Raw genomic sequence first — 23,188 nt, forward strand, 5'->3', positions numbered from 1 at the left:
TGATGAAAGTCACTAAACACAATGCCATTGAAACTGATAATAAGAAGAATAACTAAATAATTATAAGAATATATGAACTAAAATGCAAGAAATATTTAATCTAATCCAGCATTTAATCTACACCTGAACATACCTGTTGAGTATTCTTCGATGTACAATCTTCAGAATAATAATTCTCTCTGCACAATCTTTGAGGAAGTCTGACATTTTTTGTTTCAATGCTGGTTTCATCTCATGTTTCGCAATGATCTTGAGGTGATCCCATGATGCTTTGCACCTACGCTCCATCTGTGCCAGATTGTCCTGAAGCTGGTCAAAGTCCACCTGACAACAGTATAACAGAATTGTTGAGGATGCTCTTTTTCAGTGGATATTCCATTTGCATTTACTGCTACTAGTAAAAACTAATACTGTGGACAAACTGTTTAAACAGTTTTTAAAAAGTTTAAAAAACCTTGGTCAAGCGGGTGATGGCTCCGATCTCAGAGTAGAGGTCAGAGCTGTCTGGAAACTTCTCCACCACGATGGAGCAGGCGTGGTGCAGCAGGGACTGCTTATGAACCGTGTCCTTTACCTCCGGTACTTTTTCCAAGTAATTCAGCTCAAAGCCCTTAGCCTATAGATGCATGCATACACAACAACACAGTAAGAATGTGGGAAGGAAACAACTGTCTGGAATTAAAAATCAAGAGCCCTTAGTCGAGGACCAAATTGCAGTGAATTTCCTTTTTGGCACGGTTAAAAAAGGGGCTCTATGGAGTGCGCAGAGTAGATATGTAGATTCATTAGGCTGGTGATTATCAGAAACTTCAATCTACTTCGGACTTGACCAATTATTCTGCTCACTAAAGCCCGAACATATCATAAAAGACATAATCCCGGATCTCCCTTGTTCTGCTGCCAGTTTTAAATGGCTTACTGCAAAAATATAAATGCAGCCATTATTTACGGGAACTACTTGTTTTGATGTTGATGACTTATGTTTTCCTATTGTATTTTGGCTCTCATATCCAAGAGGTTCACAAATACATAGACATACACACAGAAACCCCATCACAAAGTGAAACAAAAAGGAATGCACGCCATAGATGCAAGTTCACAGACAAGCAGCCAGACAAACACAAACTGTCAGAAAACACACAATCGCACAACCTCCCTCCCTTTTCCCTCTCAGACAGACAGAGCCAGGTCCAACAGAGGCCTTGATGAACGTTTTTACTGTAGAAGGACAGTCTCCGGTGCAGACAGTCAGGCAGCACATTCTTCAGCACATAGAGAGTCCACTGTTATCTTTGCCAAATAAATATCTTGGCAGGGGAGTTGAGGGAGGAGGAGGAGAAGTGTGACGAAATGAAGGAAGTAAGTAAAAGACACAGAGGGAGAGAAAGTGAAAAATGAGGACGCCATATATGTCTTGAGAGTTACTCACATTAGTGCCGTTGAGGAAATTGCCAATGGCCAGCAGTGTGGTCAAGATGTGGCGGAGTGTCTTGTTTTTCTCTAACTGGTCCATCCCTTCCTTCAGGTCCTGCAGAGGCTCTGCCACTTCCTAACAGAGCATGGGAATGCAGTCAGGAAACATCTATCTATCCTTCTGTTCATGTTTTTGCCATTTGATTCTGCTCTTCTTCTCACCTGATTACAATGTACAGTGAATTGTCAAAACTATAACACCACCAGATTTACACATTAAAGTTTGTTAATAGGTCTTTTGCATTTGTGAAAATAAAATAGTTTAAAGCCTTTTGTAGCTCCAGAGGGAGCTTCGTGAAGCTGATCAACTGCTTTAAGTGATGTCACTCGAGGCAGCGTTGGTTGGGGCTGTCTACAAGTTTAAAACAGAAAAATATCTGAGGATGTGGAGTTAGAGAGAGCTTGTAGCCTCTGCTTGAAGCTACATTAGCTGCTACTAGCATAACACACCTGAATCTCAGACTAAACTGTCAGCACTCGCAATGCATTGTGGTTAATGTAGGTCAAATTAAATCATTTTTAAATATAAATGATGATCTTGACGGTGTTATATAATTCTGAATTGGAATATTTTTAATTTTTTGAATAATTCTTGCAGAGAGTTAGATAAGCAAATAAATACCTCGTTTATAATTATTATTACTATTCTTTGATTCCTTTAAAATAAAAAATAATGAGTTGAAATAAATGAAGTTTTTGAGTGTTTTACTTCTGTAACTCTGTAAGGTGGGATCTGTCTACATGTGATAAAAGTGGACATGAATGTGTCTGACCTTCTCAATAAGCTCATAGTCCATCTTGAATGCCCATAACTGCAGGCGAGCAGACAGCTCTGTGATGGAGGAGAGGGTGAGAAGGAACTGTTCAGCGCTACCCAGGGGAATATCAGGGCTGACCAACTGAGCCTCCTGGATCTTCTGCTTCTCCTCCTCTGTTGGGATCATTGTCAAGATTTTCTAGGAGAGGAAGAGAAGGGATAGGAACAGGCTTATGAAAATTCATCAAGTCAACCTTTATGTTTTTCAATGCCTGAGTAAAACCTTTACATAATATGTCAGGGAGAAAATCATGGGAGGAGAGAGAAAACAAATTGATTCTGACATTCCCACTCTGTTTATCTAAGACGTTGCCAATTTTTTTACCACAAACTTGTGTGACATCTGAACTTCCGACCTCACTTTTGTTGTCTGGCTGAAATTATCTCCAGAGACAAAAGCTAAGGAGGAATCCTCCTTTCTGCTGAAAATGAACTCAAGGTGAAGCTCTGAAAACTACAGGTTGTATCACCCCAAAGGGATACAACATTAATCAATTATTCGCTAAAACGTCTGTGGTATTTTTTGAAATGAGCTAAAAAAATATGCATGTGGAGCTAACCTTTAATCATCACTGTGATTGAGTACACAGAACAGCCAAAAAGCCAGCTGTGCAGCCGGATGATCACATGATATGTCAACAGTGTGAGCCATCCCATCTAGAGAAGGTAAATCTCTTGTTTGGGGAAATTTATCAGTGTATGTTGGTGTGCTAAATATATATCCTTCAAGAAAACCATGTGTGTTATGGATGCAGTGAGCTTGAAGTGGTTCTATTGGATGGACTAGACAGTGCTTATGACATACAGTACCAATTTAGATGCAGGATGTGTGAAAATGCTTACCTCAATGCCTTCCTTGTTCAGTGCATACTCATCAAAGTTGAGGATAGCGGTCTTAATGGTGCGAGGAGGAGGTAAGACAGTCAAGCCAATGTTTATAGCATTGCTGCGTTTTGAATCCAGGACTATGATTTCTTGTCGTTTGCCATCAACAGCTGCTTTCTATGAAAAAAACAACCCATCATCATATTAGATCGTATATCTTGACTAGTGAAAGCAGCCCTTAATGTGTTAAAGATGCACTACAAAAATGTGTGTGAAAACACACCCGACCTATCAGCCTTTAACATAAAATGGAGATGTGACGGAGAGCAGCTTGGATCCTATTCACCGTAATAGAGCTATACACTATATTTGGACTGTTTACCCTGGTTGAAGTCTTGTTGTTAGTATTGTGACCAGCAGCCTGAGTGATCCATAGATAGGAGGTGATTGAACTGATTTAGTAACGAAACACAAAGATTTTCTCCTCTCACTAATACTGAGAAGGGTTTCACCCATTGTAAATGCCAATCGGAGTGACAGATGTACCACAAAATGATCCTTTTTAATATGGTTCTGAACAGACTTAGACTTAGACTTCTCGTTATTATAGCAGGAATATAGCAGGATAGCAGGAAATCCTCAGTTATGGGAGAGAAACCGAGTCAAATCAGGACTGCAAAATAAACCTCCCAAAGTATATCGTAATACTCCATGGTTGAATTGTAACAGCGGTACAACACAACGTTACCTTTGTGACAGGCAGCTCCTTGGATTTGGACTCAAACAGCTGCTCCAACTTGGACGTGTCCAGTTTAACTGGCTCCAGTTTGGACCAGAGGGACTCCTTACAGAATTTATGACTCTTACACTGCCAGTCCACGGGACGCACTTCATTCCAGAAGAGACGAATGGTCTTCTTTTTCTTTTGGAAGAGAGGCATATCCCCTCGACTCAGCTGGGGGGAGGGTGGTGGGATTGGGGGCATGAATGGCGGGGGTGGGGGCATCATCTTGCCAAGGATGGGAGGAGGAGGGGGGCACCCAAACAGGGGTGGGGGTGGTGGAAGGGCAGCATTGCATGGTGGAGGGGGAGGTGGTGGTATCAGGTCACTCGACCCCATTACATTTTCTATATCTAAAATGTCCATGTCATCCTCATCCCGCAGATCCGTGAAGTCCATTTCTTTTATCCGCAGCTCCCTGGGTGTGGCCATCAGTTGATCCCAGATATAGTCTGACTCTTTCTTAGGGGGAAGGCTTGATGAGGCAGCGCTTGGTGATTTGTCAATTTGCTGCTGCTCTTTTGAGACCTCAACCTCAGAAGGACACGTTAGACCTTTGACCAAATCTCCAAACTTCTCCGCCACTGCTCGGACACTGCCCTGCTTGTCCAGATGTCCCACCTCCATCTTCTTCACATTTTCTTCTCTGGCCTGTCTGTGAGCCTCCAGTGTGGAGATCCTGCTGGCCAAGCTAGCCACAGAGGGGTCACTGACCTCTGTCTCCTTCTCACATTTACAGTTTTCTTTCTCTGTTTCAGCTACATTCCCTTCATCATTGCTGGTTGTCGTCTGAGCATAGAGCATGTCCAGCATGAAACGCTTGTTGTTGAGTATTTTGTTGCAATGGTCGTTAACATCTGCATCTTTAATGCACTGGGTCCATTGGCCTGTTGATACAGAAATAATTTTGACATTGAGAAAATATACATAGTTGTAATTGCAGTAATGTATTCCTTTTTGCTGTAACAATTTTGGTACTATAATACCCCTTACAATCTCAGTAACGCGAGTTACAAAGCATTTTAACCGGATATTTGGTGGTGTTATGGTTTCTTCTTGCTTTAAGAATTCACCAACACCGCAAAACATTTTGGCGCAGAAAAAAGCCTGTGAGTGTAAATTTTCCTTTTGCTGGAATTCAATGGTTGGGATGACGGCAGAGACGGATACATTTTTGAGATGGACATACTCCCATTATTTTCATGAGTTTTGTACGCTTTGTTGACGTGAGGTGCTGTCCCGTCACTCTTCCCATGGTCAGAGCCAGAGACGGTACGGACAACATCTGTGTCCCAACAGGTTAATAACAGTACGTCAGCACGGATAGCAATGTGTCCAAGAAACTGATTGTTTAGGCTAACTATGCGTAATATCATTACATTGTATCAACTGTAGAAAGTAACAGTAACAATGCCATACACAGTAACAATGCCATACATCAATACAATTGTAAGGTACTTTTAATATATTTAATATATATTCATTTTATCCTATTTTATACTTTTACTCCACCACAATTCAGAGTCAAGTATAGGCCTATGTTTAACTTCACTATTTATTTATGGCTTTAGTTACTTCGCAGATTCAGATTTATAATAAAAAATATAACAAATAAACTATGATGTATTAAAGTGGATAAAACTACCTGCCAAGTCACTACATTACTTCTGCTACAGTACTTCCACTTTCATTTTGGTGAAAGTAACTCAAAAGTAATGCAAAAGTAGTGTAAAGCCTTTCAATTCAGAGACAGAAATATAACTAATTACTCTCAAATGACAGTAACTACTAATCTATAATGTATTAAATGTTGAAAGTAACTAGCCCAACACAGGTTGGTTATCAAAGTAAGTAAATTAAATTAGCATCGATCATACCTGCTTCAGTGTCATTGGTGAGTTTCTCCTCCCGCTCCTCCCTCTCCAGAGTGCTACTCGTGGAGGAGATGCTGGATGCAGAGCAGTTGTCTTTTTCATTCACCTCCTCATTCTGTCTCTCCTTCTCGCTAAGGAGCACACCGTCTTCTACATCCCTTTCCGTCGGCTGGTCCTTCTCAAACACCTCTTCTAACTCGACATTCACCTCCACATCTGGTTCTCCCACATCTGCTACATCTGCTACCTCCGCCTCCTCTACCTGCTCTTCTACTTCTACTTCATCCATGCACTGTGTCTGTTCCTCAGGCATCTCCTGCTCTTGGCTGTCTTCTTTCTCCATGCCTGACTTTTCATCTGACGTCGCCTCTGCCACTACATTCTGGCTGGACAGAGTCTCAGCAACATCCTCTGTCTCAGTCTGCTGCTTGTCTGGCTCGGAGGGAGGTGTGGGGGAAGGTTCTGATACTGTTAACTCTGGCGCTGGACTTTTGGTTCTTGTCTGTGGGTCAAGGTTTGGCTCTGAGATATGTTCTGTTCCTGGAAGAGAAATCCAAACAACGTGGAAAAAATGTTACTTTAAGTACTTCAGTTTTGTGCCTTTATATTATCTGATAGTCTTCAGAAACATTCTTTGTTTATAATTAAAACATTTTTAAATTGCTTCCCGACATCTCCTTAATTGCAGCGAGTGACTGTAGAAACAATTCACAAAGCAATTTGTTCTGTTACCATAGCTCATAATCAGGATCACAACATGACTGTAAAACACAATGCAAAAGGCTGAGAGAGAGTGCTTCAGAAAAAACTAAAAGTTCAATATTTGAATCTTTGTTCAAGTAGTTACCAAACAACTGTGTTTTCAAGCCTTAACTCTTGTGCAGTCTTCCCATCAACCATGCAGTTTTTTGTTTTTCTGGGTCTGGGTTTTCTGGGTTTTGGTCTTCTTTTTGACATTTTTATCACTATACCCAATGCTTTTCAAAGTATTTCCAGATGGTCCTTTTTTCAATGTTTTTTAAGCTTTTTTCAATGTTATCTCATCACTTATTTTTTTTAAATGCTATAAAATTAAATAAAACATCAAAATTCAAAGAAAGTAGAAAACTGATCATTTATTTTACTTGAAGTAAAAGAGCGTGAAGAGCGTTGTTGGGAACCATCCACATTATTTCTTCTTGACAATTTGTTTAAAAGAGAACCTAAACTTTTTAAAAACGGGTCAAATTTGACCCGAGGACAAAAGGGGGGTTACGTCACTCTTGCTGTTTAATCAGCCTCTTAATACACACATACACAATCAAAATATCTGTATCTATTTCCTTACATATTCCCTTAAACATTTTAACATGCATTTCTAGAGTCAAATAGTTACTCTCAATAATCCCTTTCAGCATAAGAGCAGCTATATCTAATTTCTAAATGATAATCACTACTCAAAGTCCAGTGTGTGTGACAGGTGCTTTTACAGCCAGTAATGTCTCTACCAGCTTTGGAAGCTGACATTACAGTCTATTCATGGTCATATCACTCGGGTACTTATGATGAATAAATGGTTGTCAAACACCAGTTACCTGACGTCTGGTGTGCAGTGTCTTCATGTGAGATAATGGATGGAATTGTGGAACAGCGGGATGCAGAGCGGCTGGCAGGGTTGGGACTCAAACACAAAGTGATCTCTGTCCGTCCTCTCGATGGCACCCTGGGGCGCTCCCGCTCTAACTCCTCAGCAGCTAGCCTCTCCACAGACTTGTACCTGCAATGACAAAAAGTAGCTTTCAGATGTCTTTAAAGAAAAATAAATAATAAAATCAATACAGGCCTCTGAGAAGATAACATTTTACAGATATCAAGTCAGGGTTTAGTGAGTAATAGCTTCAATGTCGATGCTGTGAACTTTATGACATATTTGTCTTATTCCTGGGTAATTAAAAAACAATTAAGCTGTAATCCCATTATTCAGGGAACCAAATGATGACCTTATTTTAACATGTTTTGGCTGGTGTTTACTGATCTCAGTTCACACATTCTTTAAAATTCGATCAGATGGATGGTCTCGTTCACAGGGGTAAAAAAGGTGAGGGCAATGAGCTATACATTATACTGCATGCTCACTCACACAAAGACATGGTCAGGGGAGATAACTGGACCTCATCCATGCCAAAACAATTACGCACTTGTCCTGTAAACTTTGGGATGTCTTAATGGTGAGCAGGCCTAAAGGGTCTCTGGCACCTATAATTCAGCCTGAGGCTTTACATCTGCTATCAGTTTTAAAATAGGATCTCAAAGCATTTACAAGCCTCCTTAGCTGTTTGATCTGTCTTCTCAACGGCAGCATTGTGTGATCTGTGTGAACTTATGAACCAAAGTAAGCTCACCTTTCTTCTCTGGTTTGTCTTGCTTCTTCCTTCTTGTCTGCATAATCTCGACTTAGATAGAAAGACAAAAATAGAGCCAGAATTTAGGAGCTATATTCACAGTATGTATAAATTAAGATTTTAATTGGTAAACAAAAAAAAAATATGGTACAAAGAAAGCAAATCATAAAATTAAAATCCTTTTGCAGACTCTTCCTGTCATGATCCAATATTTCTAATGATCCTCATAAAGAAAGACAGCCCAGCTTTTATCATACTCGTGGAAGATTTGTGAATATATTTCGAGAGTCAAAACTGGAGCCACCTGTTTCTGAAAATGCCAACATGTCTTTATTGGCTGCACAGCTGCCTACGTTACAAAGTAAAGAAATAATAAATTTTCATGCTGTGTTTTGTCTGATTTGTAAGGTGAGACTAACTTGAAGCGGTTCCTCTCATCTCTTTCAATTCTCTGCAGACGCTCTTCTCTTTCCAGGCGTCTCCTCTCTCTCTCTGCAGCCAGAGACTCTTGATGCTGTCGGTATGATGAAGTTAGCAAGCCCCCTAGAGCAGGTCTACACATCAAAGAAAAAGAATAAATTGTGATAACATTATCAAAAATGAGTGACTAGTTTGGGTTTTGGTATTTGCACATTTGTTCAAATTGGGGCTTTATGGATGAGGTAAGTTACATTTAATCAACCATATAGACAAAATATTTTGTAGTAACTGTGAAACGGTTGAGATGCCAACCTGTCAACCGGTTTGGAGTCTGGTGTGGAGGTTGCTGAACTAGTGAAGCGATGGATGGGTGATATAGGAGCCTGGTGCCTGCCAGGGTATGGACTGCCTTTGCCACTGATTCTATTAAGAGAAGGGGAAAATAAATGCTTTGTTCTCTCCAAAGATATTTTTCACTGAACGACAAGAAGAATTCGTGATGTGAATTCCAATGTCATACTGCTGGATAGTTTACACTGAGGCATCTGAATAGCTTTCCTGTGAGAAAAGCCATGCCATCAATGTCTGAAAGGTATCTGCAGGTGCACTGCTCATCCATGCCGGTACATGGGGTCAACTTTTCATAAATGTGTCTTATCACTAGATCCACTCTTTTCTTAGAGGCCTTGAAATTGCTGTGTTGAATCTGATATAATGTTTGCACATTTTGTCCTAGAACAGTTGTCTATAAATGCAAATATTTAAAGATCAACCACTGGAAACACCACTGGAAACATACTAGTGTACATCCATCCTTTTAGGCAAACTGCATCATGTGCACACATGAAACTATTTATGTAAATAATAAAACCTTGGAGCTATTATACATGTTTTCTCAGCACACTCTTGTTACACTTGACCTCTTGACGCCTGGCCTTACCTGTCAGCCCAGCAGGGTTTTCTAGTTGTGTAAGATGTAAGAGAGTTGTTTATATCTGTCAGACTGAAGATGGAAGTAAGAAAAAAACGAAAGTTAGGTCAGTCACTCCAAAGATCAAATAATGAAACGTTAGTCACACAAACAAGATAGTGAGACTGCAGGCAAAGGTAGGAGGGATGCAAGACCACACAACAACAGAGCCGACAGGGGCAAGACCAATTCAATGTGCTATTTAGAAAGGAATAAACTAATGTTAATTCCAATAAATAAAACTAGAGGCTTTCAACGGGTCACTTGTGCTTAGATGGCATCAGGAATACACACTGTGTAACTTCTATGCCAGTTCAAAGTATCTTGTTTCTAATGTGTTCTACAAGTACATGAACAACTAAAGACAGTGACTGTGACTCATTTGAATTCCGTAATGCTTTGAAATAATATATTGACTTGTCCTAAATTAACTGTGGTACAGAGCCACAATGGAAGACAGATAAATGGTAAATATTTGTCTGTCCTTTTTCTGGTACAGTATGTCTTTGGAGCTGCAACATAAATCCTATCTGAGGGGAAATGAAGGCAAATGTAATCAAGAAAAAAGGAACTAAGCTCCAGCATTTCCAACACAAAAAACATCATGGGATGGAACATTTTCACGAAGAGATAAAAAATATTTCAACTTTTAGAATGACTAAATCTACTTTTACTCCAAAGATGCTTGCATGTGTTTTTGCTGAGTGTACAGTGAGATACACAGAGACACAGACACCAGTGATCGGGATGACAGTGTGTTTCCACATTGTGATGTGTAATGGTCTAACACAAGTAGATGAACTGTAGCTCCTGCCCTCTACCTGTAGAGCCTTTCTCTGTCCTGGCCCTTCTCACTCTCCTCGGCCCCGATAGACACTTGGCTCTGGTTCAAGTCAGGGGACAGAGGGAGAGGTCGAAAGGGAAGGGGAGGGGGAGGGGAGGGGGGTGAGGCTGGGGTAGACTGACACTGAGGGTGTGCTGAGCGTGGCATTCTACTCAGAGCAACACCGAAGACAGAGTCAGGTGGTTGGGGAGGAACACCCCGAAGACTAAAGGTCCTCTTTTTAGGTGCGACGGACACAGGAAGAGATGTTATGGTCTTGGCGCTGAGATATTCTCTCTGCCCTGGCTGGTCACTGGCATTAGGGAGGGTGTTGGCCAAACAATTTAAGTTCAAACACATGTTAGGAGTGTCTGCTACAGCCGGAGCCACACTAGGATGACAAAATACAAGAGAGTAGGAGTCCAAAGGGAATGAAAAAAGAGGCAGAATTTTAAATGGAAGAAAAACTAGGGAGATACTGTATGAGGGAAATGGGGAATCACGCTTGGGAAACCAGTTTGCCTAAAATACCTGTGAGCGCCCTTTCTAGAGGACTCAGTGACTGGATGACTTTGATCATCTGCCTCGTCCTCCTCCTCCTCCTCTCCCTCTTCCTCCTCCTCTCCCTCTTCCTCCTCCTCTCCTTCCTCCTCTTCCTCTTCCACCTTCTCTTCTTCCTCTTCCTCTTCCTCTTCTCTGTTGTGAGAGGAGGGATCGAGGGTTGAAGAGAGGAAAGGGAGGATGTAGGCAGTCGAGAGGAAAGAGAAATTGGACAGAGACAATATGATAACACAGAGCAGAGGAATGCCCGGGCGAGACAACACACAGAAAGGAGAAACACTTAAAACATGCTTGCCCAAAAGCATTAAAAGTAGAGGAAGAGAGGCAAACGTTGAAAGATGTATGAGATGGTTAAAAGGTTTTGACAACATTCAAAGACAGCGTTGAGTCTCAAAATGTTAGAAATGGATATGCACAGGCAACAGTTACAACCACACTCAAGTGTTACTTCTATGACAGCTCTTATACAACAAAACTTTTAAATATAAACATCCCTCAGTGATTTTAATTTAGGAAAAAAAATATTCCATACAATAACAAGTTTAAGGGATGTAGGAGATATCTTGTGTGTTTGAACGGATCTGGGATATATTGTCATACATGAGTCTGAGACTGAGACTTTGCTATTTGGATCCCTCATGGTTGTCCGGATTGCATTAACAATATGGAAAATAGAGATCTTCAAAGGCGGCTTAGATATCCTCTGGTGAACTGGAAGAAGCTAGTCTAGTGTCAAATGACCTGCTGGACTGAATTTAAGTATAGACCCGAGTGCTACCGGGAATATATACGCACATATTGCTTTAAAAAAAGAAGCTTGTTATTAATGATGATGATGATGATTTAATTATGTGGAGCTAGGAAAGTCAGCAACAGTGGTGATTTGAAAGACAAAAAGCAGAAGACGCATAATTCCTGGTTAAAAATGTAAGCCTAGTTTTTGGCTTCCAACAAATGACCTGTACTAAAAAATGGAATACAGGTTAACGTTTACTTTCATAAAAATGTAGTCATTTTTGTAGGTACTTTTACAGGGTAAAGTATTCCAAACTTCTGTCTACTGTTTTTGTGCTAGAGCCTAGGCTCTATTTCGAGAAGTGATGCCTTTAATTGTTCTGTTGTAATGTTTGTGTACTTGTCTTTTCTTTTAACCTTTTTATCTATTGTAAAGCACTTTGTAATCTAGGTTTTGTAAGGTGCAATTGTAATAAAACTTTACTTACTTAAAAATCAAACAAGATTGCAAATTGCTTCCTGCCTGAATCACCAGTTGTGGTTTCCCTGGGTTTGTGTAGTCACAAAGGTTTGTTGTATATAAAGCAGATGGCATTATGGAGTTTGAGTTTAATGCACTCTCACTGAAGGAAGCATGACTTGAGACAGAGAGCAGATAGCTCTTATCATGTGTTTACAGAAGCTTCCTATTTCCATCCGTGGAAGGAGTATGTATAATAGTGGGGAAATTAATTTGAATTTTACTTTGCAGCAACGGTCTGTTCTTTGCTATTTTCTTACTATATAATTATATGCTTTGGCTCTGTACAGAATGGACACATCTCTACAATGCTGAAATATAATACAACACTTGCAATCATGTTGTTTCAGACTAATATTGCACAGACCAGCAATAATGATTGATTATTTTTTTGGTGCAGCTATCTCGTAGGGTTTATGAAATACAACATCAGAACAAACCTTCCTGGCTGAACCTTTTTAAAACCAGGATCAGTCCAAGTTCAAGCTAAAATTGAAGCAAGGATAAGGCTTCTTTTCTTCTCTTGAATATTTTTCCCTTTTCCATTTCTCTCTGTCCTCCCTCCTCCTCACCTTTCACTGATGTCTTCAACACGTTGGCCACCAAAGGGCAGGAAGCTGCTTGCGTGAGTATGAGGGTTGCTGGGTGATGCTGGAGCAGAAGCGTGGCCTCTGCTATTTTGGAGCGAATGTCTCCGGCTGCGTCTTCTCTCCAGGCCTCGCCTCTCGTTGTTGCCACCAACGCTGGCCCGCCGGCGGTCCTTGCGGATGCTGGGAGGCAACTGGGCATCATCGTCTCCGTCCTCATGGCGGAGAGATATCTAGATTAAAGGCATTACAGACAAACTGAGTAAACAAACAGCAAACTGGGGTACACACGTCACACACTTGATCTTCATTAAAGCAGGTTGTTATGTAATAATGTAGCAGTGTAGGCTTCCTGACCTCGTAGAGGTTGAACTGTTCTACCAGGTCGAGGTCAGCGCCTTTCCTGCTCAGGTGTCTCTGGGCCACAGCTTCGATGCCCTGCTCCTCCAGACAGTCCACCATGTCGTAATATGAGTCCTGATCTGGGAGGCCTGCCAGAGTCTGAAACACAAACAAAGTCAATAAACAAGAACATGTACTTACCTTGTCTCTGTAATATTTTAGGTTAATTGTGAAAGAAAAACAGAATTGGAACAATAGAGAAGGATCCCCTGAGACACAGGATGGGAGTAAAATTAGTTCTTAAGATGTTTTGTTTAAACCTTGTTTTGAAATAGAATCTGTAGCCAGATATGCTATCTAATTAAACTTTAACCTGTACTATTTATTGCACATCTATTGTCTGTATTTTGAAGTCAGTGTTAGTTAATTTGATCATATTTTCCCTGTGCATTATGGGAAAACACAGCAGGTTCATTATATACCTGATACTGTAATTAAAACTTATTTTTAAAGAAGTTGTTGCTGCTGTTGTAAACTTGACAAAAATGCAATTACAACAAACTGATTGAATTTGATTAAATCGAGCAGACAATGTGGCCCGGCAGATCAGATCACACTTCATGGACTATCTGTACAATCTCGCACAACTATTTTACAGCGTCTCTGTACGGCGCTTAACGCCGTCCATGACGATTGTAATTGGTTATAAGAAATGCCATTAAACCAGAGCACATTTTTCTCCCGTCCCAGAATGCGGTGTCTGTGTTGCGTGTAGATGGTGGAGACGCAGAATGAAAAAAATACAGAAAGGAGCAGACCATGTTACAGCAGTAATCTGTATGCTGCAAGTTGCCCGCCGTTGTATTCTTTCACTGACCTTATTGATGAGTGTCATCGCATAAACCAGCAGCTCTGTATCCACTCCATCCTTCTCATCCAGGATCTCGATGACGTTTGACCACGGTTTTGTGCCTGTAGCATGCAGCACATTGTTTATCAAAAGACAAACACACAGAAAGACAGAGCTACCTGTAATTCCTTTTCACAAATACACTAGATACAGCATTAATAAAGTCTTAACTAATCCCTCTGCTCATTTTAAAGTTGCAAACATGCAGCAACACTAGGGTGCAAGAATCCAAATTAAAAATATTTTTTTCATCTCATGATTCCAGTAAGATGGATACCTGATCCCCTGCACGGCTGATGCTCCTTTAGAGCGGCAGAAAACTGAACCCCACTGCAGACTGCAGTTACAGTCTTACTCCTCGTTCAGTGCACAGCTAGGGAGCTGCCCAGGACAACTGATCTGACTACTGTGTAACAGGAGAGCTGAACAGCACTACAGATACCACAGATGGCTTGATCAGTAGAATTGGAAAAATCTACCCTAAATGGGCGTTTACATAATTTACATTATTCCTGTAATATTTTACTGGTCAAGTTTTACTTGAGAATTTGAACAACAGAGAAACACTGATATAATTTGTATTTGATATTTCAGGGATATGGAAACAATGTCTTATTAGCTTTAAGAACCACATTCAAATACAAGTCATTTGCCTCACACAGTGAAACCGCTGAGTCTGTCAAACTCTTGACCCCCAGACAGTTTCCTCTGTCTGCAGGTATTGACTTTAACATCCAAACATCTCTGTAATGTTTACCTCTTTTGGCATCCACAATGTTCACAGCCTTTATAAGCAGCACAGCGTTAGACTCGGTGTACTCCACAAACACCAGCAGCAGCTTTAGAGTTGTCTTCACCACCAGACGGAACTAAACAAAGACGAAAATACATTTGAGACAGAAATCACAACTAAATCCAAGCAAAATCCATCTAATATCCACTGTAAACTTGATGCTTTTGCTCAAACAAATGGATCCACACAATCCTGAGGATGTGCCAGCCCTTGAACTTCCAACTATCAAATGAAATCATGTTGTCTTATAAAAGCTTTTCCTGTCTAAAACGTCTTGAGAGGTTTGATATGAACATTGTGTGACGCTACGGGAAAATTAAATAGACATTTAACAGGGGAACATACTGTTTTGTACTTAAATAGTATGGAAAAATAACAAAAGTAAAACCACAACTACAGTCAGAATAAAATAGAGACTGGGTTATGACTTAAAATATACAGCAACCAACTAAAATTTACAACTGCACAAAAATGTGTGAAGGAGAGAGAAACCTATTAGAGAGGGGAGTATAGTAGAGTTGACACAGCAAAGTTGTTAATTTGCTTGAGAATGAGATCAACATGATGTCAGTGGTGATAATGTGGTAGAGTTAATTTAACACTTCTGAACAGCTGCCACATCAACACTACAACTGGACGAGCAACACCCACAATGATCATGGTTGAAATGACTGTTGACAATGGAAATTTGCCATACAAAATGATTGGGTTTTGATGAAGAAAAAAAACAAGGTGGATGCCAAATACTATTTCAATATTTACATGGGGAGGCAGTAAAGCAATTAGTAAAAACAGAAAACAGTGAGGAAAGAGTCAACGTAGTTCCCTCATCTCCTGCAAATAGGCTGCACATGATGAAATCTGTCCACTAGAGGGCCGAGGGGACCACAATCACAAAGGAAAGGGTATGCAATTATTTTAATTACATCAGTGCACAGATGGGGTTCGCAAGTTGATTTTACAGTATATCTACTGTGGTTATATTCATATTCTTTACCTTGGATCCGACCAAGGTGTAAAGCCACTGGACCGTTTCATTGTGAGATATGAGGCCATTCATCCCATCCACATACAGCATTATCTGACCAAGAGCTGGAGAAACAGAGAGAGAGAGAAAGAGAGAGAGAGAGAGAGAGAGAGAGAGAGAGAGAGAGAGAGAGAGAGAGAGAGAGAGAGAGAGAGAGAGAGAAGGGCTGTGGTTAATCATCTGTCATTCCAGTATTTTCTTTTTTCTAATAACACACCATAATTGGCCTGCTCAGCACCAAAAAGAACTCAAACAGACCCTAATGAGTAAATAGTTGTCACATAAACAATCACACAAAAACGTGTGTATTATTAGTGAAAAGGGTCAATGATATTTCTGTCCATTCTGAATAAATCTATGTAAAAACTGGAGCTGCTGTGGAGATAAACCTTTTCAAAATTACAACAATTGGGTGAAGACCTAAAAAGGAAAACGGCACTCGTCCATTCAACTTTCAAGTCAGTTGACACAAATGGAGGGAAAGTATTTGAGCAGAGTGCCTCACTGGATGCTGACATGACTTCCATCTGTAACAGGATACATAAATAAGAACATAATAAGAGCCAAGGGATCTCTATGGGGGGCAGTAAAAGTGTAGAGCTTCTGTTAAAGAAGGAGATGGGGGAAGGTAGACAAACACTGCTGGAAAGAAGTGGAACAGACAAAAGCTCCCTTTAAATATGTAGCCTTTTTTTAACAGCATCTCAGTGGTCATCCACAGGGAGTTTATGCATTTACACAGAAGACCACAGCAACAGGATGAGCTCAGCTTGAACCCGGTGCAACTTTAGGTGATACATTAGCTGACATGGGGGAAGAAGCATAGCAGTATAAACATGTGAACACATCGAAAGTGGAACATTTTCAGAAGGCCTGTTTGACTATTTCTTGGCAGAAGCTGTATGGTTTTGGGGGGTAATGCCAGAATTGGCTTTTTCAAACGTGACAAAAGGTGATGAGATTGTGCTAATCAAGTTAAAAAAATGTATGAGCAGCTGTAGACTTCTTCATGGGCTACATAAGCTGGCAAACCACTGTTAAAAAGGCAGAACAAAATAAAACAGGCAGAGTTAAATCTTTGTCCAACAACTAGATAAAAGACCTAAGCAGATTTATAGAGAGCTCCTTAAGAGCACCGTCTAATCTCCTCTTGCTCAAAACAGTTTTACATGTTATGATGAGAGGCTGCAGATTCTGTCATGTATTTTTCCTCTCCTCTTCTCTAGAGGGGCATGAAAATCCTGAATATTCTGTAGATAAGCCAAAATTCCCAGGTGCAGCTGCTGTGTTGTGCATGTTGCGTGAGAGTGTGTGGGTGGAGGCATGAGTGCATGTGTGTGTATGTGCATGCTGACGGCCCACTGCTGCAGCAGCAGGGGCAGTTCATCTTTTTTATCAATCAGGGTTAATTACTCACGACACGTCAGGCCAGAGAATTCTTAACAGGCCTTTCCTGCTGTGAGCTGAGAGCTGTGTGTCACAGCAGTCAGCGGCTTGGACAACATGGCGAATCAAAGCAGACCACATCAGAGTGTGTTTATGAAAACATGATTAACCTCCTCAGTCATCGTGGCCCAGAGTGTCACCCTCTCTGAGGACCTCCCCCCCCTCTTTGTATGGAACCACTGCCGACAGACGAGTGACAGTGGTAATGACATGGCGTACAGCTGGTCTAATGAGAAAAACTCTCATGTAAAAAGTGGCTAAAATAACTATTCACAGTATTTCTTTATACACAGACACAAACAGCAGTGACTGAGGCTGGATGAGTAATGAGCCACACGCTTTTTACACACTTTTTAGATTCGTAACCAATGTCTGACCTGCATTATCATCACTGTGCAGACTTTTATCTCTGGTGTGCACCTGTGCACAGTATCTGGTGAGGTTTTTGAGGAATGTCCAATTGAAAACAGGGGCAAGAAAAGATCGGCGGTCTTAATGAGGCTTTTTAAAGTGTCACTGTGAAAGCAACGTGAATGTTCAGCTGCTGACAGATGAGATGTTACTGTATCCAAAAGTCAACTGCAAAATCAAATGATTTTAAGATCATTCTGACATGTTACCATGAGACATCACTCAAAGATATCACTGACAGGTTATGGTCTTTTTTTAACTTTTGGCATGTAGCCAAGTTAAATAAAATCTGATTGAATGTCTATATCATATGTTAATTTACAGAAACAGAAATTATATGAAATTCAAACACTTGTGCCAGGAACCAGACAATCATTACCTTTTTTCCTCAGATTCATGAAAACTGCTGCTTCATGGAATTATTCATTGCCAGCTGCCATTTATGTACAATTCAACTTTGAGTACCAGAAACCACATGGAATGCAGTTACCCTGTGAACAGTTAGGTAAAACGTTACTGTAACTGTTTAAAAAACAAATACCTTTAATTATGGGAAACTGCAACCTTAAGAGTCTCAGAAACAGTTCAGAGGAAACATCTAATTACTCTCAAAGCAATCACCTTTGTGAAGTTCAAACGATTTCCACACACTTGTGATTTAATTATTCGTGAAACTGCTCCAGTAAATGGAAAGTTACCTGTGTGTTGCAGTTCCGGCTTTGAAAGTGAGCTCACATCCTTAGTATGGCATGCTTTGCCAGCGTTGTACCTTTCTGAATAGCTGAGACTGCGTGTCCAGAACATGGGATTTGTTTTTAAACTCTACAACAGACAGTCATCAATAACTCTGGAAGAGGGGTTACTAAGAGGAGCATGTGAGTGCTGAGTCTGTACAGGACACCCGCTACTTGAAGCACTGATCTGGGGCCAAAAATGTGGGCCTCCATTCGAGTAATCATGTGCAGCTCTATAATACCTCACACAAAGTACAACAATAACATTTTGAAGTCCCTTTGTATGTATGTCACGTAATGAGATGTTGGCAGACAATGAGCTGCCTTCAAAGCACAGTGATTAGAATTTAAATGTAAGCCATTATAGGAAAAGGATAGCCCAGGAAGAAAGATTTAGCAAAAAAAAAAACTTGGAAGTGTTCTATGAGCAGCCTGGCGTCTGTACGGCACTCTCACAGTCCATTTCGTTTGTCTTCAGAGTAAAAAGAACGTTTGAATGGTATCGAGCGGCAGAAGGGAACCACAGACCCACTGTGTGGAAGAGACCCTGTTCTTGTGTCTGAACCAGAATTCTTAGAGAAGTAAAAACTAATGCAACTGAAGTCTGGTGGAAGTGTTTCTTCAGGGCCTCTCCCTCTCATAAACCACAGCAATTATCTTCCACAGTCCCAGGAATGTGCAGGAAGGGCAGCTCCCTGACCACTGCTGAGGTGAGAACCAATCTTGAGGTCTGGGTGGCAGCGCCAACACAGGCCAGCTGACTATTAAAAAAAATACACAACCTTATCTATAAAGATGCAAGAAACAAGCTCAACAGCTTCCCCTCTACAACACAGTTCACTCCCCTTCCACTCACCACTCTGCCCTTTTGGTTTCATTTACAATTTGGTATTTATTAAAACTGGGTCAGCCAAACTGTCTGTCAACTTGCAACATTTATTTTACCAGGACTTTAGGACAGGGGCCAAATCTATATCTTATACAATACAACTGCAATAGCAGAGAGCTGCACTAAACCATGCCTCCCGCTACCCACGTGAGCTGGACGTGGTTTACTGCAAAGTCTGGAAAATACTTCTGATTCTGATTCTATTGGGTCACCATAATTATTAAAAATTATTTGAATTTTGAGAGTGGAATGATCCTGCAATCCTGGGTATTCGAAAGCTAGTGGTGTGAAGATCATAACAGCTGACAGGAGATTACAATATGAAAAGGGTTTGGCTTTGTAAATTAAAATAAACCAATGCTACATATTAAAAAAGCCATGACACCAGATTAAGTACACATTGATGTGTGTGGGACAATGAGTTGTTTATAAAACTGTGTTACACAGAGTCAAGGCAGAGTCAAGGCACTGAAGGCAGTAAGGCGCATGCATGTAAATAATGTCCCCAAAGTTAAGAACACTTAAGAATGTAGCCTGCACAAGTTTTCCTAAATGCTAAATTGAGGCAGGCCATGTTTTGATAATAAACCAGTTCCTAACATTAGACTCTTGAAATGCTCTCTAAATGCACCCAAATACCCATGTACTTGCAGGATGTTACTCTTTTAATTCGAATCCCTTTTGTACCAAAGTAGCTTTTGGTACTGACATTTGTCATGACTGCATCCATGCATGCCTTGAGCTAGCTTTTCATTTACAATCTGTCCACCATAAAAAATACCAGTCTACTACTCATGCCAATTATGAACTAAATAAGACATTTTCATGGGTTACGGTTTATTTGTTATTCAGCTAATCACCCAGACCAGTAGAGCCAGACAAACTGCCTCTGCCAGACCAATTCCAGCCGACTGCCAGACCTACATTGAGCCCCATACAGTAAAACACCAGGGGGATGCTCCATTTTCAGTGCTAAACACATGTCTGCCAGTATTTGACACAATTTACTATTGGCCGAAGCCCAAACTAATTCTCTAAAGACAAACAAACAAACCACATGGAACAATAGCATGAAGTAAGGCAGGGGAGCATTTTCCAGACGTGAAGAACTACTGCTGAGCAGGGTACAGTCAGCCAAGTAGACTACATCACAATAAGTAAAACAAAAAAAAGGCTAAAACATCCAATACTTCTCAATTTCCTGGTATTCAAAGTAGTATAAAGTTGACCAATCACAGCTGCATTACTGTGCTGCATTTCAGAAAATCATTTTTAGGACAATACAGAACAGGGGAAAGCCCAACCGATTAGCTTTTCCCCAACCCATCCAAGTATGGAAGATTTTGGAGAAAAGCTACTGCATGACATCCACCCACTTGTAGAGTGATCTGAAAGATGAGCTGTGGTAAATTCTTACTGCTCTTGAGAGAGTAGTGATGTGATTCGCTCTGATTCTAGCCAACCATATGCTGAACTCAGTCCCAAAAAACAGTCAGCTCATAGGAATTAGCCGTAAAACCCACCCGAGTGCTGAGAATTTCAGTCAATCTCCTGCGCACTACATTACTGCAAAAGATTTTTTTCTTTTCTTTCTCCATATTATAGTTTATATATCTTAGATGGCAAGGACAAATATGATAAAATAAGAACTTGAGAAATCAAACATTCTTATAATATAATGGGTATGTTTACTGAATTCTGTTACAGTAAAACAAGCTGCAGTGTGTTTGCTGAGGCTGAAAACTTTTACAGATGCAGAGAGAAGAAAACAGGGAAGGCAAAGTATAGGTCACGCAGGTAGGGTTAAACTGGGTTCAGATGCAAGCTGTCTCCAGCGAGGGGGGACACAGGGGGACAACAGGGTGGGACATATCGGGTGGGAACCAGGCTCTAAGCTTAAACAAAAACATGACAACAGCGTGTGGTTTTCTATTTAGTTAAAAAAAAATTACTTTAAATTTTTATCCTGTAGGCAAAGGATATTCATATGACAGGTGGTGCTATTTTTTCAAGACCGTATGAAACTGTCCATTGAGTATACAGTAGTGTTTGTTTTAGTGCAGCACTCTCAGTATGTCAGTTAGTTTGAAAGCTGCTGATTTAACTTAATAAAAAGAGGCCATGCAGGAGGCAAGGACAAAATATTGCCAGTGGAGGTAAGTGAGTTGAGAGGCTGTAGGCTGAAACCATGTGTAGCCCTCATTTCCTAAATTTCCTCCAACCAAATGAAGTCAGTTCTGTCATTGCAAAAGAGGAGTCTCAGACAGGCATAGACGCTAAATTATGTATGAAAATAGAATTGTCTTTCTCAAGAGGACAAAAGGCATATTCTGTAAGCGTATACTGTGCATATATATATATATATATTGCATCATTGTATCATATAAACATCATTGTTGATGTTTGGTAAAGGGATTAACTAGTGATTTTATTCTGAAGTAAACAAAACCTCTCTGTCAGGAAGAGCAGTGGCCGCTCTGAGATTTGCAGAAAAAAACATGCAAATGTTCCCATGGGATCTTATTACAAACCAGTAGTTCAAGTTTCGATTAGGACGAGGGCATTCCTTAGGATCTCTGGCTCTAGGATTCTGGCTCCAAACACAGGAATTGTCCAAATATGTGTGTCTGAAACTTGTTTTTTTATCTAAAATATCCTTCTATCATATTTGCTCAACATCTCCTATGCATCATTCTTAAATGATCCCCAAAACAAGGAAATGATCACACCTACAATTCTTGTCAAATGTTTGGACACACTTTCCCATTCACTTGAATGAGAAAGTGTGTCCAAATATTTGACTGGTACATACTAATAACCAGCATAAACGATACATTTGAAAAGCCTCTCCACACAGCACAGACAGAATGGAAATGTTTATCCAGACGATGGGCCATAGTAAAGGTCTCCCCCCTCTAGAACAGACAACCTATAACATAGCCAGACAACACAATACACACTGTTTCCAACAAGAGCTTCCAACATCACTGTGAACCCAACTGTGCCTGGGTTTTCACTTAAGGCTCGGCAAAATGTTCAAACCAGCACAGGGAGAATTCAGTTACGCTCTGTCAAATATTTGAAGAACTTGGGTCAAAGTATAACACAAAAACAATGATCTTGATTCTAAATCAAGATATATAAAATGTCACTTCAGTAGGAAATGGTATATTGGAGAAAAAAAAAAGTATAGAAATATCTAAGTAGTAGAGACATTAGCTACATTAAATCACTTCTATTTAAACACATGTAAAGTCAGTCCAGAATTCAAATGTTTTTATTTTGTTTTGACAAATGATCTGTTGATCAATATCAAACAATGCTAACATTGCTATGAAGATATCAACCTAATAAAATATATAAACATTGCCTTAGCCAAGTGGTTACAACGCATACCATACATAGCTGCAACAGCTCAAGTTCAATTCAGGCATTGGGACCTTTATTTAATGCCAGAACCCTCTCTCATTCTGCCCCATTTCTACACTGTCCTGTCAAACAAAGACAAACATACCACAAAAAGGGTATAAAGGTTGGTTATCCTTATATTGTTTGTTCTTAACTCTATGCAATGGAGATCTAAAGGTTTGTAGGTTTTCCATCCCACTGGACACCAGAGCTGATGGTTTCACTGTCACTCATTATACCAAAAAGCAGGAGAAAATCAGAGAAAATTAGCAGCTATTGTGTTTGTTTACAGTGACACACACTTTTGGCACACAGACGCTGTAAGAGCCACATACTGTATGTTGTTTATGGTTTAATTTATATTATTTATTGATTATTAAATTGTGCACTATATTGTAGGTGGTGGCTTGAGTGTAAGTGATAACATTATATTTAAAGGGTGGTAGTAGCTCAGTCCGTAG

General features: G+C 40.3%; 1 protein-coding gene across 6 annotated transcripts in view; it reads right to left on the minus strand.

Moving 5' to 3' along the window:
* The window catches only part of fhod3b (formin homology 2 domain containing 3b), a 134,391-nt gene that overhangs the window by 42,543 nt on the left and 68,660 nt on the right, over positions 1–23,188 (minus strand). For 3 of the 6 annotated variants that reach the window (XM_032518285.1, XM_032518284.1, XM_032518287.1), the window contains 19 exons: positions 15,810–15,904; positions 14,777–14,888; positions 13,987–14,081; positions 13,125–13,268; positions 12,753–13,000; positions 10,896–11,060; positions 10,363–10,755; positions 9,512–9,574; positions 8,884–8,994; positions 8,571–8,705; positions 8,152–8,202; positions 7,345–7,526; positions 5,774–6,310; positions 3,864–4,783; positions 3,134–3,292; positions 2,247–2,429; positions 1,430–1,549; positions 455–616; positions 134–324 (listed from right to left, as the gene is read on the minus strand). In XM_032518285.1, the coding sequence (XP_032374176.1) occupies positions 134–324; positions 455–616; positions 1,430–1,549; positions 2,247–2,429; positions 3,134–3,292; positions 3,864–4,783; positions 5,774–6,310; positions 7,345–7,526; positions 8,152–8,202; positions 8,571–8,705; positions 8,884–8,994; positions 9,512–9,574; positions 10,363–10,755; positions 10,896–11,060; positions 12,753–13,000; positions 13,125–13,268; positions 13,987–14,081; positions 14,777–14,888; positions 15,810–15,904 (4,066 nt within the window). The remainder of the gene's footprint in view (positions 1–133; positions 325–454; positions 617–1,429; positions 1,550–2,246; positions 2,430–3,133; positions 3,293–3,863; positions 4,784–5,773; positions 6,311–7,344; positions 7,527–8,151; positions 8,203–8,570; positions 8,706–8,883; positions 8,995–9,511; positions 9,575–10,362; positions 10,756–10,895; positions 11,061–12,752; positions 13,001–13,124; positions 13,269–13,986; positions 14,082–14,776; positions 14,889–15,809; positions 15,905–23,188) is intronic. The other 3 variants (XM_032518286.1, XM_032518288.1, XM_032518289.1) reach the window with 3 other exon arrangements.

Source organism: Etheostoma spectabile, chromosome 6 (assembly GCF_008692095.1).
Source record: "Etheostoma spectabile isolate EspeVRDwgs_2016 chromosome 6, UIUC_Espe_1.0, whole genome shotgun sequence".
Lineage (NCBI taxonomy): Eukaryota > Metazoa > Chordata > Actinopteri > Perciformes > Percidae > Etheostoma > Etheostoma spectabile.